Here is a 16,142-nt window from a genome sequence, read left to right on the forward strand (position 1 = left end):
CGTGAAGCATGTGCTTTTGTCTTCTTCTTTTTTTGTTGTTTAATTCTTTTTGTTGTTTTATTTTTTTTTATTTTTTATTTTTATGAACGAGTAATTTCATTAAAACCAAACACAACCAAACAAACAACACCCATGGCCATGGCTTGACCCATTAGAAGTGCTACCCATTAGAAGTGGTTCAGAAGTAGCAATCTTGAAACAGAACTGCCTACATAATAATTGAAAATGAGAAATGCAAGGAATATTAACTTTTTTATTAACATATGGGTATTAACATGATGTGAAGCTTATTTATTAGCGATCGATGATCAAAATAATTAATAAAAAAAATGCTACGAATACTAATAAATAAACTCCACATCATGTTAGTACCCATTTGTTAGTAAAAAAATTAGTACCCCTATCATTTCTCATTGAAAATAAATGTCATAGCAAGAAAAATGACCATGGAAATTGGTTGGATCAGAGCTGCCAAATAAAAGCTCCAACTCAATATTCTATGAGGGAGGTATTCAATAGGGAAAGCATGGTGGACACCAAAACATAAATTGCAACTAGATAGGGGTTCCAATGGCAGAAATAAGGTACCAACTATAAAAATCCGACCTACAAGTAGAGGAGAAGTCAATGATCTAACATGTGGGCAAAAATGAAGCTATGAAAGTGGCGGAGCGTGGTGAGAACACGCATGGGTGGGTGTTGTTGACAAAAATTGCAAAGGTTGGTGGAAATAAATGAGTGGCGCATGGGTCGGTGGAAATGAAGTTGCAGAGGTTGCAGAGAAGTTGAATAGTTAAAGACTATCATTGAGTTTTCATTGTCATCCTCTTTGGTTGCTGCAAAGGTGTACAAAAGTCAAAAAAAAAAAATAATCTACCTAAACCGATTTTGCGTTTAGAGAATAAATGAATCAGAAAGAGAAGGTCCATTTGAAAAAAAGAAAAAAAAAAATTATTGTCATCCTCTTCTGTTGTTACAGATAAAGAGTACATGAGTCGATCGATGCAAAAAAAATCTAATTTTTCATGTTCATCTCCTACAAGAAATCCATTGATCGAAGAAGCAACCAAAAAGTATTTCAATAAAGGAAATGTCTTTTTTCCATTGAAAGATGTTACAGATTTCCATCTGCGCTATGACCTGCAGTATTTCAAGTTGGTAATTCCTATTCATGAACGTACAGTTAAAAAATGTGTCATTCTCAATTTCCAATCAATATATAGGAAAAAGGTTAATTAGGAAAAAAAAAAGGTAGCCCCCCTCTCTTATCAGTTATTTGGAATTCTCCGACCACCTCCGAACAGTATATGGGAGTAGGCGTTACTGTTAATATGGATGGTCGGATGATAACTACACTTCTATTTTCAAATTTTTTGTGTGGGGGGGGGGGTTGAGTACTGAGTTGATGGAGGTGGCTGGTCACCTCTTTATTTGAGATATTGATTGCAAGACCGACAATAATCTAAGATATTGAGAGGAATCTGATCCCATAGAGAGAGAGAAATTAAAACAGCGACATGCAATCGACCCTCCCTATTCCTTCAAATCTCGCAACGAATAATTTTCAAGCACTTTCCTTTAAATTGGAATTCGTGAAGCATGTGTTTTTATCTTTTGTTACAATCAAAACCCAATTTCTTTTTTCCTTTCTTTTTTTTTTGGTAATTTAATCTAGCTCGATGAGACCTTGTTTAGAAATATTCGTGTAGCTTCTTTGCATTAAGTATCTCGGTTTTTTTCTTTTCTTTTCTTCCCCTTATCAATTCAAAAGAAAAAGGGTTGGAAAAAGATTACATCAAATAAAATACAAACAAATAGTGGATAACATAACAAAAGCTCCAAAGCAACCAAAAAATAATGTAATAAAACCTAAAACTATTGAAAATTGATCAAATAGATGGCTTGGCGCATTAGATTGAACTCTACAAGACGTAGTTCAGAAGTAGCAATCTTGAAGGTAGTGCTCTCTAAGTGGTATAAGTACTGAAACAAGAAAAAAGCGATTGGTGCTAATATGGACATCCAATTGAGAAAGCTAGAGGGGTGTTTGTAGTGTCCCAGAATTTTCAAAGCTATTTAAATAGATTATTTTGATAATGATGTTATTTTAATATCCATTGTAGCTAAGGATTTTAATTCTTGGGAAATTTATGAGAGTGGTAATTAGAGAATGGTAATTGGTGAAATAATAGGATAGTAAATGGTAGGTATAAGGATGGTAGAATAAGAAGGTAGAATAGTATAGGTAGAATAGTATAGGGTTGGTAGAATAGTATAGGGTTGGTGAAATAGTATAGGGTTGGTGAAATAGTATTTGATTTTCTCCTATAAATAGAGCTCTTCTCCTTCACAATTTTCACCACTCATCTCCTCTCCCATCTCTTGCATATATTCTTCCTTCTTCCGCTTTTTACTCGGTCTTTCTTCTTTCTAAGAGTGTTTACTCAGAACAGAGAGAGAAAGGGCGAGACCAAGCGCTACAAGAAAGAAAGAACACAAGAGATAGCGGACTTTAGAAAGTAGTTTCAAAAGATATACTAGTGGTGTTAGTCATATTGGAGCAACTGGATTCCTTCATACCACTTTTAGCTTCAGTCTAGAGGTAAGTAAATTCACTACCCCTTCTAAAATTACTTCATGTCATGCTATTTATTCATTCTTTAGTAAATTGTAAATGATTATTTTATTTATGTATTATGAAGTTATGTTGCATGCATGAAGGATTTCTAAAAGAATTATCTAGAAAGTTTCTATTTATTTAAACGCTTTCTAAATACAACAAGTTTATATTTGGAAAAGGTTTTCAATTTGAGAAAAGAAAGTTGAGAAATGATGATGATTATAAGAAAGAAAAATGATGATAAACCCTCCTACATGTTGCCCTAAGATGCATCAAAAGAAGTACAAAGAAAAGTACAAGAGATGAGATAAATGTTTATGAAATGAGGGCACATGTATGGAGGAGAGTATTTTTGGCCCCAAGATAAGTAAGAATGAGAAGAGTTCGGTACCGATACTCGGATGGAGGCGAAACCACTGAAGGAGGCTATGCCAGAAGGTGGTATTCCATCAACAGACCGTTGAGTGCACCAAGAAAAAGAGTTAATTGACGGTCGGGCATGGCTGAGGCCACAGTTCAGTGCCATGGTCACAAGGACCCGCAACCCTCGTGCACAGGGGTAATAGTGTACATGGGCCCTATTATGAGAAAATGATACTATATTTTCAACGATGATATGCTATGATGATTTACAAAGATTATTTATAATGATGCATTATGATGATGATTTATAAAGATGATTTACAACGATGATCTATTACTAGATGTAATAGTATGTATATGTTACGGGAGATGCAACCGTACATACAGATATTATTATGGCTAGAATTATATTTATTTGCGAAAACGATTTTCAAAACTGAGAACAAGGAGTAAAACTATTTATGGTTGTGGATTTTACTTGCTGGGCCCCTTTGGGCTCATTCAGTTTTATTTCTTGTTTTCAGGTAGAAAGGATGCTGGAATAGGAGGCCGGAATGGGGTGGGAATAATTATTAATTTTCAAAGTCTTTTCATATAAGTTATTGTAATGATATGATATTCCGCAACTAAAGTTTAATGTTTTCTAATTTCGCTTGTAATAAAATCTCTTGAATAATGTTTTATACATTTTTTTGTATCCTTTAAAATCAAGTACTCTGATAGACCTTATAGATCTTTGCAAGAACTTTTGTTGTAAAAGAAGAAAAGTGGCAAACTCAGCCTTAACGGGCTGGGGATGTTACAGTGTTGAACTCTCAAAATCATTGAAAAATTAATCACGTTAGGAGAACTTTAAATGGTATGGCTCACCTGCTTTATGGGGAAGTTTTAGCCATGAGGGAGGAATGTGTTCTTATAGAGAAATTTCTCCATTATATGTTGGATATTATTTATGCTGAGCAGTATTCTTGAAGTGTTATCATATAGAAATTTGCTCCATTTCTTATAAAAAAAAGTAGAGACTTGAATAACAATTAGACTCTAATTCCTAATACTAACCAAACTACTATTACTTAATGACATTGGACTCTATTACATTTACAGAATATGTATTGGAGATTAAGTCCCCTTCTTCTGCTTTCACTCCTTAAGATTTTTACTTTTCTAGTTGCATAAAGATTTATGTATACCAGTTAAACCTATATTTCCCTCTTAGCTTGATTATATATCTATTTATCTACCTTTTTACTCTTTATTTCCTACGGAGAAAAGGGGAACAAGATTTATTAAGGCTATTCTAATACGGTGCAAACATCAAAAGACAAAAAAAGGGATTAAGGAATCATTTAATCATCAAAGTAATCATGCAAATTGTGTCAACATGGTTAAGTAGTTGCTCATTTAATAATTTAGTTAAAAAAATTGTGTCAATTCTAAATTTCTAATAGTGTCTCTGTATTTAATATTTATGCTATTTGTTTTCAAAACCCGCCATGTTCTTATCATTCAGTGGGCCATGTGGGCCGACAGAATTGGTTAATTTCCACGTACACCATATGTGATATGTTAAGCATTGGGTTAATGCATTCCTAAATCCATCTATACAACATGCTTAGCACTGGGCTAGTAGGCCTAAGGCTTCTGGGGTTGAGATATCCCCATTGGGCTATATAACATGCTTAGCACTGGGCCAGTGGGCCTAAGTCTTCTGGGATTGAGATATCCCCCATTGGGCAGACTTGTAAGTTGTAACCATTATACCCACATTCCAATTATCAAACATGCCTCATGCATCTTCTTTCATGATATGTTACCATTATTATTTCTGCAACTCATTATTACTCATGATATGTTACCATTTTTTTCCTTCTTCTTTATTTCTGCAACTCATTGTTATTTTTTAAACTCATTATTTGTTAATGCAAGATCTTTGGCAATGGCCTTTTCAACATCATCATCATCATTGATATATACCCCTAGGACCATGTCTATTTCATTTAAACGTGACCTCAACAACTCTCATTCTTAAAATAAATTATGATAAAAGAAATCATGAAAAAAAAAAAAAACATAAAAAGGGAGAGAAAGTGAAAATATGTCGTGATTTGAGGTTCAACGTTGGAAGTTCTTCAGTGTTCGAACACGAGATCTGCTCTGTTCGGCTTCCGTTGTAGGATTAGGAAGGCGTAGATGAACCATTCATATTTGACCACGTACACAAACGACGTCTGCATCGTTTCCTTATTTGACCACAATGTCTTCAAAAACAGGGGTGTCATGGTAAAACACTGCCTTGGGGGGGAATCCCATACTTTTCAACGCATAAACCTGTTCTCTGAGGGCCGAGGCTAATTGGCTTTGTTTATTGCTTTAGTTCTGGAATGGTTAAATTTGAATTTTTATGCTTGGTTATCACATGACAATCTTTGGATTGGCTTCGTTGTTGTTTTCGTGATCTTGGTGATAAATTTTCGCAACAGTTGGTTGGCATTTCGTATGTACGTTGATACTTTTGGGAGCGAAATACGCTTTGATTTTTCCTTTTAAGAAAGAAGAAAAGCACTTTCAGTATGTTAATTAAGCAGCACCTATGTTCCATGTTAGTTCCATTTAGCTTGAACTTAAATGTGCTCTTTTGGGGTGTCTTTTCGGACTATAATAATAATTATTATTTTTAATTTAAAATCGTCTCTGGTGGTGTAAAATGAATCATATTGATGATTTGGTTTGAATGCGAGTATACAAAAGGTTAAATTGGTGTCAATGTGAAGTAGAACAATGTAGTGCTTGGAGTATGGGGGAGTTAGGCCATACTATGACCTTTTAGTTTAATTGAAGTTGCTGTAGAAAATGAATGATGACCCAGTAGGCTGGCACTTTCCAAGAGAAGTAGGTCCAGGGCTGGCTATTTTGGTCATTGAGAAGATCAAGAACATGGGAAGAATCTGGCCTATTTTAAACGTAAGTACTGATTGCTTGTGAAGGATTATATATAGAGGTCCAGTGATAGTAGCATACTTTGGTGAATGTCTGTGGTCTATAAAACTGAAAGTAAGTGTAGCTGTATCTGGATTAGAGCCCTAAGTGATATATATGCCTCTTGAACATCACACACGACATTCTCATTGCTGGTTTAGTGAAAATGTGTACTTATGCTTAATGTTGAAGATGCTTCTGAATTTCTCTTAGGAGAAGATCTAATGATGTCCTATTTATATTCTCCTAAGTCGAGGGCCTTTGGTCTGTATAAACTTGCACCCAGTCTTGGTTTTAGGTGTAACTTAAATTTGGAAAACGTTTGACGGTGCATAAGAATTTATATTTTGTAGATATCCAATGGATTCGTGTAACACACTTGACTTAAAACAGCCCATAATTGGGAAATTACCGGTCCATAATTCCTATTCTGTTTAAGTTGTAAGATATATTTCACCTAATAACCCCTATGAACCTAGGGAAAGAAAACAAAAATACAACTTTTGTGAGACCATCTCTTTTTCTTTTTTTTTTTTTTTTTTGGGTACAAAATTTATATAGCTCATCATTCTTAGTCTTGTTTATTGCATCAGAGCATTGTCTTACTTGTTTTTTTCAAGGGCGCGCTTATCATGCTCTTTTTTTTTGCTTTGTTGTGCTGCTGATCATCGTTCACTTGATTTTATTTCTCTTTTTGTGTACCTTTTATTATTTTAGAAGCTAATGCAGTGTATTTGTTTTGGTACATACAGGTTTCCTATTGTGGAACCTGATCCTGGTCATACAAAACTTCGTCTTTCAAGGGAAGGACTGGATGTCATTGAGAGGATAACAACTCCTATTGCAGCTGTTGCTGTAAGCCTGAGATTCATCTTCCTGAGCATCTAGTACTCGGTGTTTATTTTCCTCTAAAATAAGATCCTAAGATCTATTCAAAATCTGCATTGTTTTCATTTTACTAAATGTTAGGAAACATATTTGAAAGACTAAACTCACTTGGGGTGACCATTTATGGGTTGATTGTTTGTATAGTGTTTACTTCATATTATGAAGGAACAATGTCTTTGGCATTTTCTTGAATCCTCTACACATGGTTGTTTTCATAGAGCTAATTGATGTCTTTTATGTTTTTGTGTTCTGGTCCAACTCCACCTTATAATGAGTCAGTTAATAACTTGGAGATTTGGATGGAAAACTTAAGCTAGACACTCTTAAGTTTGGAAAAAGCCTAAACCTGTGGATCCCTGTATAACTTTTAGTTTTCATGAAGGAAACTCTTGTTGGCTCATAGCATTTTCCCTGAAATTCTTTCATGATATGTAGTAAAATTTTTCATGCCTATCACTAGTCTGTCCTGTAATGATAAGTGTGCATTAAATATATCTTTTGATCAGTGATACTCCCTTAAGAAAATGTATCCCAGTATATATATATATATATATATATTTGTTTTCTTTTTCACCCATCTTAACTCTAACTTGATCATTGTATTGTCAGGTTATTGGGCCATATCGCTCCGGAAAATCCTTTTTGCTCAATCAACTTCTCTCCCTCTCATGTTATGAAGGTCTGACTTCATTGTATGCTGAACATGGCTTGATTGGTTTCAATGAATTAATGTCCTTTAATGTGTTTTTGCTTCTCAGGCTTCGGTGTTGGACACATGCGTGACACAAAAACAAAAGGTAAAGCTGGATGTGTTATTGATGTTGTGGATATGCCTAACTGTTTTTGTAGATATCGTTTAAAATCTCTTTGTTTTCTATTTACAGGGATATGGGTTTGGGGAACCCCTGTAGAATTAGATATTGATGGAGTTAGAAATTCTGTCTTTTACCTTGATACAGAGGGATTTGAAAGTGTTGGGAAGTCTAATGTATATGATGACCGGTAATCTCCATCATACAATTTGGTTTTACTTGCTGGTTGGAATTCTTGTACATTTTGGGTTTATAATACTTGATTTTGCAGGATTTTTGCTCTGGCAAATGTTATGAGTTCTGTGCTCATCTATAACCTGCCTGAGACGGTTAGTTGCCTGACATCTACTTTTTCATCATTTTTTTTTAGTTTCTATTGCTTGGGATCCTGATTGTTGGGTGGCTTACTGAACTAGGTTCTTACTATGCTAAAATTAAAAGAGAAAAAAGTTAGCCAGAAATGTGGATACTAGTGTTGAGTTTCAAATTATGGCCACAAGACAATATTGAATGAAAAATTGTTGGATTCAAGTTGATATAAATATTAGAGCCTCTTAGGTTAACATGTGAAATTTATGGTTTATTCTTAAGGACGAAATTTGGGATTAAAGATGAGATAAGTTGGATGGTCATTTCCTGGATTTTATATGTTAAAGCAGAAATATGGTTCCCAATGTGAATACAATAAACTGTCTTGGATGTGGGCAGCTACAAAAGAATGAAAAATAATATGATAGAGAGAGAGAAAAAAACTCTTGCTTTGCAGGGCACGGGCCCCATGATTGAAAACGAAAATCCAAATAAAGAATATTCCTGATTTATCACATCATTGTGTTTTAGGCAGTTCATTTTAGGTTTTTGAGATGCCAATTAATACAAAAAGAAACATATGATCCACTACTTCATTTACTTGGTTCCTGCAAATGACTGTTGTTCATGTCCGCACTTCACTATTGCCATGTCTCAATTGGCTTGGCTTATTGGGGGCCATTGTAACTCTTTTTTTTTGTCCCATTGTGTGCTTAGATTCGTGAAGCTGATATCTCTCGTCTGTCATTTGCTGTTGAGCTTGCTGAAGAATTTTATGGGAGGTATACACCTCTATGAGTTCTTTATTAAGAAATTTATGTTATTACAATATGTAAATTAGGCCTATTTATACTGAATATTGGTCTGAAAAACCCGATTTTTATTTCTGAGATTAACTTGTTTTCTGGTCTGACTTTATGGCAAACATCACGTGGTAAACAGAGTTACAATGGTCTGTATTAGGGTTAGCCGTGCTCTATGTCTAGTTGTAGTAGTATATATACTGCACGAATGTAATTGTAAAATTATTAAGGAATTGAGGAATAACTTGGACTTAGTATAGGTCATTATCATGAGGATAACTTCTATAAGGACACCACCTCCTTTGTGCCCACCAATTAGAATTAGACAGCTAGGATTATCACACCAAAGCAAATGAAGTGAAAAACACCGGATTAAAACACCAACTCACATCATTCACAAAAGACAAAACCCTCTTTTTTCTCCTCTCCCTCTCTCTTTCTCTCCATCGGCGCCGTGCATCCCAGCCAGAGCTTGCCAACACAAACCCAACCAGTACTCCCCTCTCTCTCTCTCACTCTCACAGACACAGACCGGCAGCAGAGAAAAAAATTTCTCTGCTGCCCAGAGCTTTCTCACTCTCAAAGACACACACCGACCCAGTGCTTTCTCACTCTCACTCTCACAGACACACACCGGCAGCAGAGAAAAAAAATTTCTCTGCTGCCCAGTGCTTTCTCACTCTCACAGACACACACCGGTAGCAGAGAAAAAAATTTCTCTGTTTTTCTCTCACAATGTGATTTTTCATTTGCACAATACAATTTGATTTTTCGCATTTCTGTGTTTTCTCTCACTGAATACAGTGTGAATTTTTTTTTTTAATTTAATTTCCTTGAATTCTCATTTCAAGGAAATTAAAACACCAACTCCTCCTTTTTCTCCTCTCCCTCTCTCTCTCTCTCTCTCTCTCCAGCGACGCCGTGCATCCCAGAAAAATTATTCCCATCAAGCTAAGAACTGGATTTTGGTGGGTTTCACTCCTCAAATCGGCTAAGAACTTCTCCCGGTGCTCTCTCTTTCTCTCTCTCTCCGGCGGAAGTAGAGATAAAAACCGGAGCCCAACCCGACGCCGGATCCCAACCCGAGGCCGGAGACCAGACCTCTCCGGTGCTCCAGTTCTCTCTCTGGTGACAGCTGAGATGCCGGTTCCAGTTCTCCTTCTCACTGGCGAAGAAAAAAAAAATTATTGTTTTAGTGTCAAATAATCTGGTTTTAGTGTCAAATAATTGCTTAAATGTCTGATTTTTTTTTTTTTTTTTTTTACGTTATAAATTGCTTCTTTAAACGAAGATGATTAGTGACCAAATAATTACAAGCTACTTTTTGAGGTTGTGTTGGCAGCACATTGTAATTCTTGCAATTGAAGCAATGGACAGAAGAGACATTGAAGTTCTGATTGTTTTCAAAATCTTTGGTTGATCTAAATGGCAGGGCATAAGCCTCCAAACAAGAATATGTCAAATTAATCTTGTGGTGTCCCTCGGCAATATTGATGTTCAAAAACATTGATGTTCAAAAAACCAATCAGATGTAGTCACATTGAACTACATTCAACCATATATTGTGTATTAAACCTCACAAAAAATATCTTGTGTATTACAACCTCACAAAAAATTCCAAACCACACAAATCACAAAAAATATCTTGTGTATGACAACCTCACAAAAAATACTACACCACACAAATCACAATAACTTCAAGGAGTTTCATATGCGTTGATGTTATTTGCACCAATATTAATTGTAGTAGATGAATATCCAGGATCTTGAGACATGGCAAATGTAGTGGTAGATGGGTACTCCATAGTTGGCAAAGAGCACTGTAAATAATTCATAAATAAATAAAATTAGATAACAGACAAAAATTAACTTGATGGAGGATATGTTATAAAAAAAAAAATAATACCTTTTCTAAACTTTGTTCATTTATCAACCCCAAGTTAGTTGGCCTCAAATTGGTATTCAAAATATCCATATAAAAAATAAGATTTTCATTAAATCAAAATGCATTTTCATGTAAATTATTGTAAATAAAAAAAGATTATAAAAATACCTTGCTTGCTTATTTGAAGGACAATTAGTTCTCACATGTCTGGTCTTCCTGCAAATGGAACATGTCCTTTTCTTGATTGCTTGATTTTCTTTTGAATTTTTTTGTCTTAAAGATTTGGGTTTTCCTCTACAACTAACATGCGGAAGATCTTGCAAAGTGAATGAAAGGTTTGATAGTACTTGGTTGTTGAAGACATGACCCTCGACACTTCTTACATCAGCATCATTTATATCTTTATCACAATCATCATGCATTATCAGAAGTTGATATCTCTCGTCTGTCATTTGCTGTTGAGCTTGCTGAAGAATTTTATGGGAGGTATACACCTCTATGAGTTCTTTATTAAGAAATTTATGTTATTACAATATGTAAATTAGGCCTATTTATACTGAATATTGGTCTGAAACACCCGATTTTTATTACTGAGATTAACTTGTTTTCTGGTCTGACTTTATGGCAAACATCACGTGGTAAACAGAGTTACAATGGTCTGTATTAGGGTTAGCCGTGCTCTATGTCTAGTTGTAGTAGTATATATACTGGACGAATGTAATTGTAAAATTATTAAGGAATTGAGGAATAACTTGGACTTAGTATAGGTCATTATCATATATCCTATTGGCAGTAGGCGGCTGAGACAATGAAATGAATCACTTGACTTATCTTTACCCACAACAAACGCCAAAAGTCCATTTTCCAAGTACGTACAACTTTAATTATCATGCGCACATAATACTACATCAATTCATTCTTCCATTGTCTCTAAAAGGTAGTTAAAGCGATAGTTAAAGTGACTAAGACCATGCCTAACGAAGCAGAGGTCACTAGTTCAAATTCTTCACTCCTCTTGTGCGGACGTGAAAAAAAAAAAATAAAAATAAAAAAAATAAGAAAATTCATTCTTCCATCGTGGACCAACAAACCCCCCCACCCCCCAACCTTATACTGTTTTTTTTTTCACATCTTTTTGGCAGGGTCGAAAGCCTCGGCAAAACTTTTCATGTTCCTCAAGTCCACAGGAAATTCATGTATCTCATCGATCCACGGGTTTCTTTCCTCATCATCATCAACATTCCTCAATGCTCTCCAAACTGCACTGCTACACTTGAACCCAGATCCAAATGCAATCTGCCACAAACGGTCACCCCTCTTGATCTTCCCTTTGGCCTCTCCGTACGACAGCGCATACCAAACGGAGGCACTACAAGTGTTCCCAAACCTGTACAAGTTCATCCTCGAAGCTTCAACATCGGACGCATTAAATCCCATGTTTGTCTCAAACTCATCCAGCACTGGCTTCGTCCCTACATGGGGGAACACGTGCTCTATTGCTTTCTTTAAGTTTGGTGTGTAGGGTTTCACCTCCGCCATGTTGAAATATCTTATTACATAGTTTGTCAGGTATCGGATTTTTTCAGATAAGGGAAGGACCAGGGGACCCAGTGCGCGGATGTTGGCTTCGACGGCTCCGATGGCCACGGATAACAGCTCTCTGGAGACGGTTACGCCTCCGAATCCTTCATCGTCCTCGCTTTCGTATATGCTCTGGTATGAGCTGTCAGAACTGGCTGTGTGGGTGTGGACGGAATGGAGGAGCTGGAACTTGGCCTTGCATTGATCGGACGGCTTGTTCGAGAGGAGGACGGCGGCCCCACCAACACGGAGTGGGAAATTCATTAGGAGCTTCGACTTTCCGTTGCCTCTGTAGATCATTTGCTGGGTGTTCTCTGGGCTGACCAGAAGGGCATAGGTGTTAGGGTGCGCCTGCATGTACCGGAAAATGACCATGTGATTAATTAAATATTAATTAAATATTAACAAATAAATTAACATGCAGTTCCAATTTCCAACCTAGCTCGCCTCATATATATATATATATGGCTCTAGGTGCATGCAATCTACGTAAATGACACCGTATATATATATATATTCAGCAAAAAATGACTAAATTTTCTGATTAATTAAGCAGAAGAAGAAGAGGATCGGAAGAAGCAATTAATTACCTGGAGTAGGCCTTGGGCAAGGCCAATGGCTCGAAGTCCAGCACTGCAGCCCATGCTCGTAAAATTGTAGACCAGAACATGATCTCCAAGCTTGTACCTGTTTACTACCATGTCCGCAAGAGACGGCTCAACGTTAAGAATGGTACAAGTCGCTATCACAATCCCAATATCCTTAGGATTCACTCCGGTCTTCTCCAACAACGCATCCACCGCCCCAAACATGACGGACTCAACCTCCTTCCTTGTCTCCTCTAGGCTCAGATTCGGGGGATCCCTCATCAAATTGGAGGGCATGTATGTCTTTTCACCTAGCCCCGATCTCACCAAGCATTTCCTCATGAAGTCTATACTGTTCTCGTTGGAGTTCCCATAGATCCTGAAACGATCTAAGAACTTTTCTTTGCCGCACATCTGAGTGGCTGGCGGCTTGTAACATGCAAAATCTAACAAGAAAACTTTGCGTGAGCGCTTGGCCCGGAAAATACTTGATAACACAAATATAAGGGCTAGGCAGAGAAGGGGTGCTATGAAGCTGAGATTGAGCTGGTTGATGCGCTCGGGAAGCTCATCCAAAATCATGTTAAAACTAAACATGGTGGCAGATATCGTTTACGATTTATTTTTTTTTTCTTCTTCTTTGTAGGAGAATATTTTCTCTGAAAGCCAAAAACTTGGAGCTAGCTTTTATGGAGATAACAGGATACTGATCATGAAAGTAGAAGAAGATAAGCCCTATCTCAAAGTTCTCTCTCAGAGCTAGCTCGATGCCTTCTAACCTCAACTAATTGTCTACAATTTAAAGGCCTTGCATGTGTACGTGGTTCTTCCTACCCCGCCTACCATATTATCAATTAAATTTATTCGTTGTTGGGTTCGGAAATGTTCGTGTCCGCACTTTGTTCGTGTATTATCCGTTTCCCTTTCTTTTCTTTTTTTTTCTTTTTTTTTGTCTTTAATTGAAATTGTTAACAAACGCCGACAGAAATTTGAGCACGCCATATATATATAGATATTCAAACAACGTGATTAGGTGGAACAAAAAAATTTATATATTGAAATGCTCGATATATCAGAAGAAAACAAAAATCTAGTTATTCGATCTCAACAATAAAATTATTAGTCCTTTTTACAGAAAAAGAATCTAATTAGGTTAGAATGGACTGTAGCACAGCTATTGTATTAATTGCGACAACTTTTGATTTATATTAAATGAAAGAATAATGTTAAAAATTATATTTTTATTTTATAATTGTTTTATAATATTAATGTAGTAGTCTTAGTAAATATTTTTATTTATCTTTGTTAAAAAAAAAAAAAAGGATTAAATAAAATTGTTTCATCAGCATTATTAAATAATTGTTAGGTAAGATAAAAATGTTGTATATGAAATTAATTTATATCAAGTTTTTAAGATAAGCACTATCCATTAAATGTTGGGAAACTCCCCATACTCCCACTTCACGCTTTCTGCAGTATTTTTTGAATATTGGACTTTTGGGTATTATGGTGGGTCGACTTTCAAAATTATAATATTATTATTGAAATAAATTATATTATATATATTGTTGGAAACACACCTTCCTTCTCCGCCTACCTTACTCTGCTTTCAATATTTATTATTTTTGGATCGATCATTAAATTATCAATTCCTAACTTTTGAAGAGTTTTGAAAAATGATTTTAATTTGGTTTATTTTTAATAGAGGATTTTCACCTAAACGAAAGTTTTGACTCGCAATTTCAGAATCAGGGCCGGCCATGAGCTACATGTGTATGACTGTATGAGGTAATCTTCCATTCGTTTGTGCGCAAACTGTACAGTTTAAGTGTGCAAACGTGTGGTCCAATTGTTGCTTGTAAATTCAACACGTACGTACGCAGACGATAATTAAAATTGATGACGCATAATACGGATTTCTATAAAGGAAATGTCTTTTTCCCATTGAAAGATATTGCAGGGAAATGTCCTTTTCCCATTGAAAGATATTGCAGATTTTTTGATTGGAGGGTACAAATGCCTTATTTATACCAAAGCCCTATAAAAGTTATCCTCTTTATCTAATACTACTTTTATCTTAAAAGATTCATTTACAGTTCTTTCTATAAAACAACTCTATTTTGTTGTGATACGGGAAGTTCTTTTTTAAAAAAAATATGATTTTTAGTGATTTGGCTCTTTAAAATGGACGTGGATGAAGAGGAATTTGTCAATTATTTTTAAGGGGTAATTTTGTTATTTTATTTTATTTTGAACAAAAATATCCTCTTAAAACAATTAAATAGATCCCCTTTGAAATATGGAGAATCCTTCTCCCTTTAAAATAGCCAAAAAAAAAAAAAAAAAAAAAAAAAACTAATTTGAGAAAGATACAAGAAATATTTTAAAATGTGTTGGTCCATCGCACTCGATCGATCATAATGTCTTGCGTTGACCTGCAGTATTTTAAGTTGGTAATTCCTATTCATGGACAGTTAAAAAATGTGTCATACCCATCAATATACAAGAAAATGGTTAAAAAAAAAGAAAAAAAAGAAAAAAAAAAGAGAGGTATCCCACCGTTCTTATCAGTTATTTGGAGCTCCCCGACCACCTCCGAACAGTATATGGGAGAAACTGTTAATATGGATGATCAGAATCACGGATGATAACTAGACTTTTATTTTCAATTTTTATTTTTATTTTTTATTTTTGGGGTGAGACTGTTAATGAAGGTGGGTAGGTAGCCACGCCACCTCTTTTCTTTTAACTCTTTTGCTATTAAATCAACACCAAATACCTATTTTTATAAATTAGCACCAAATAATTCAAATAAGTAGACTGATATAAGAAATTGAGTAAGGTTATATACACCCATTTATCTCACTATTATTATATTTTGTTGAAGTCACTATCACTAATAATGTCACCGTGACATTATTGAATTAACATTTTTTTTGGCTTTTTCATGTATATATGGTACGAGCCGACAGTTGCTGCTTGCATGAATGAGGGCCCGGAAAGATAGGTTTCTATTCATTGGGCTACACATCTCTAATCATACAGTGGCCTGGTGAAAAGAGTGAGTTGGATTTGTATGTTGGGTCTTTTGGGTTAACGGCATTGTTTTATGGCATGTGTATGGTCAAGTGAAGTGACTTTTAAAATTATTATTTAATTAAAATTTAATAATAATCGATTACAAGTTAAAGATGATTTTAAAAATCATATCATTTTCAAAATGATATAAGAGTGACTTCTAATATTACTCTCTTACAAATTTGGTTGCACCGAATTCTTCCACTCCAGTATATTAAATTAATATATATTTTATATGCA

At 35.3% G+C, this 16,142-nt stretch overlaps 2 protein-coding genes across 2 annotated transcripts; one reads left to right on the forward strand and one right to left on the reverse strand.

Annotated features, from left to right (window-relative positions):
• The first annotated feature begins 5,833 nt into the window (after positions 1–5,833).
• On the forward strand, positions 5,834–10,159 carry LOC132165778 (uncharacterized). The gene is made up of 8 exons (XM_059576462.1): positions 5,834–5,944; positions 6,677–6,814; positions 7,457–7,526; positions 7,606–7,644; positions 7,732–7,849; positions 7,931–7,988; positions 8,686–8,750; positions 9,623–10,159. Exons 1-8 carry the CDS (start codon positions 5,834–5,836, stop codon positions 9,975–9,977), a joined length of 954 nt encoding a protein of 317 aa, XP_059432445.1. The 3' UTR covers positions 9,978–10,159.
• Positions 10,160–11,552: 1,393 nt separating this feature from the next.
• On the reverse strand, positions 11,553–13,663 carry LOC132166713 (3-ketoacyl-CoA synthase 2-like). The gene is made up of 2 exons (XM_059577582.1): positions 12,828–13,663; positions 11,553–12,588 (listed from the first exon to the last, which is right to left on the reverse strand). The coding sequence occupies exons 1-2, from the start codon at positions 13,419–13,421 to the stop codon at positions 11,782–11,784; spliced, it is 1,401 nt and encodes a 466-aa protein (XP_059433565.1). The 5' UTR covers positions 13,422–13,663; the 3' UTR covers positions 11,553–11,781.
• Positions 13,664–16,142: the final 2,479 nt, after the last annotated feature.

The sequence above is a fragment of the Corylus avellana genome, chromosome ca11 (assembly GCF_901000735.1).
Source record: "Corylus avellana chromosome ca11, CavTom2PMs-1.0".
NCBI classification, from domain to species: Eukaryota; Viridiplantae; Streptophyta; class Magnoliopsida; order Fagales; family Betulaceae; genus Corylus; species Corylus avellana.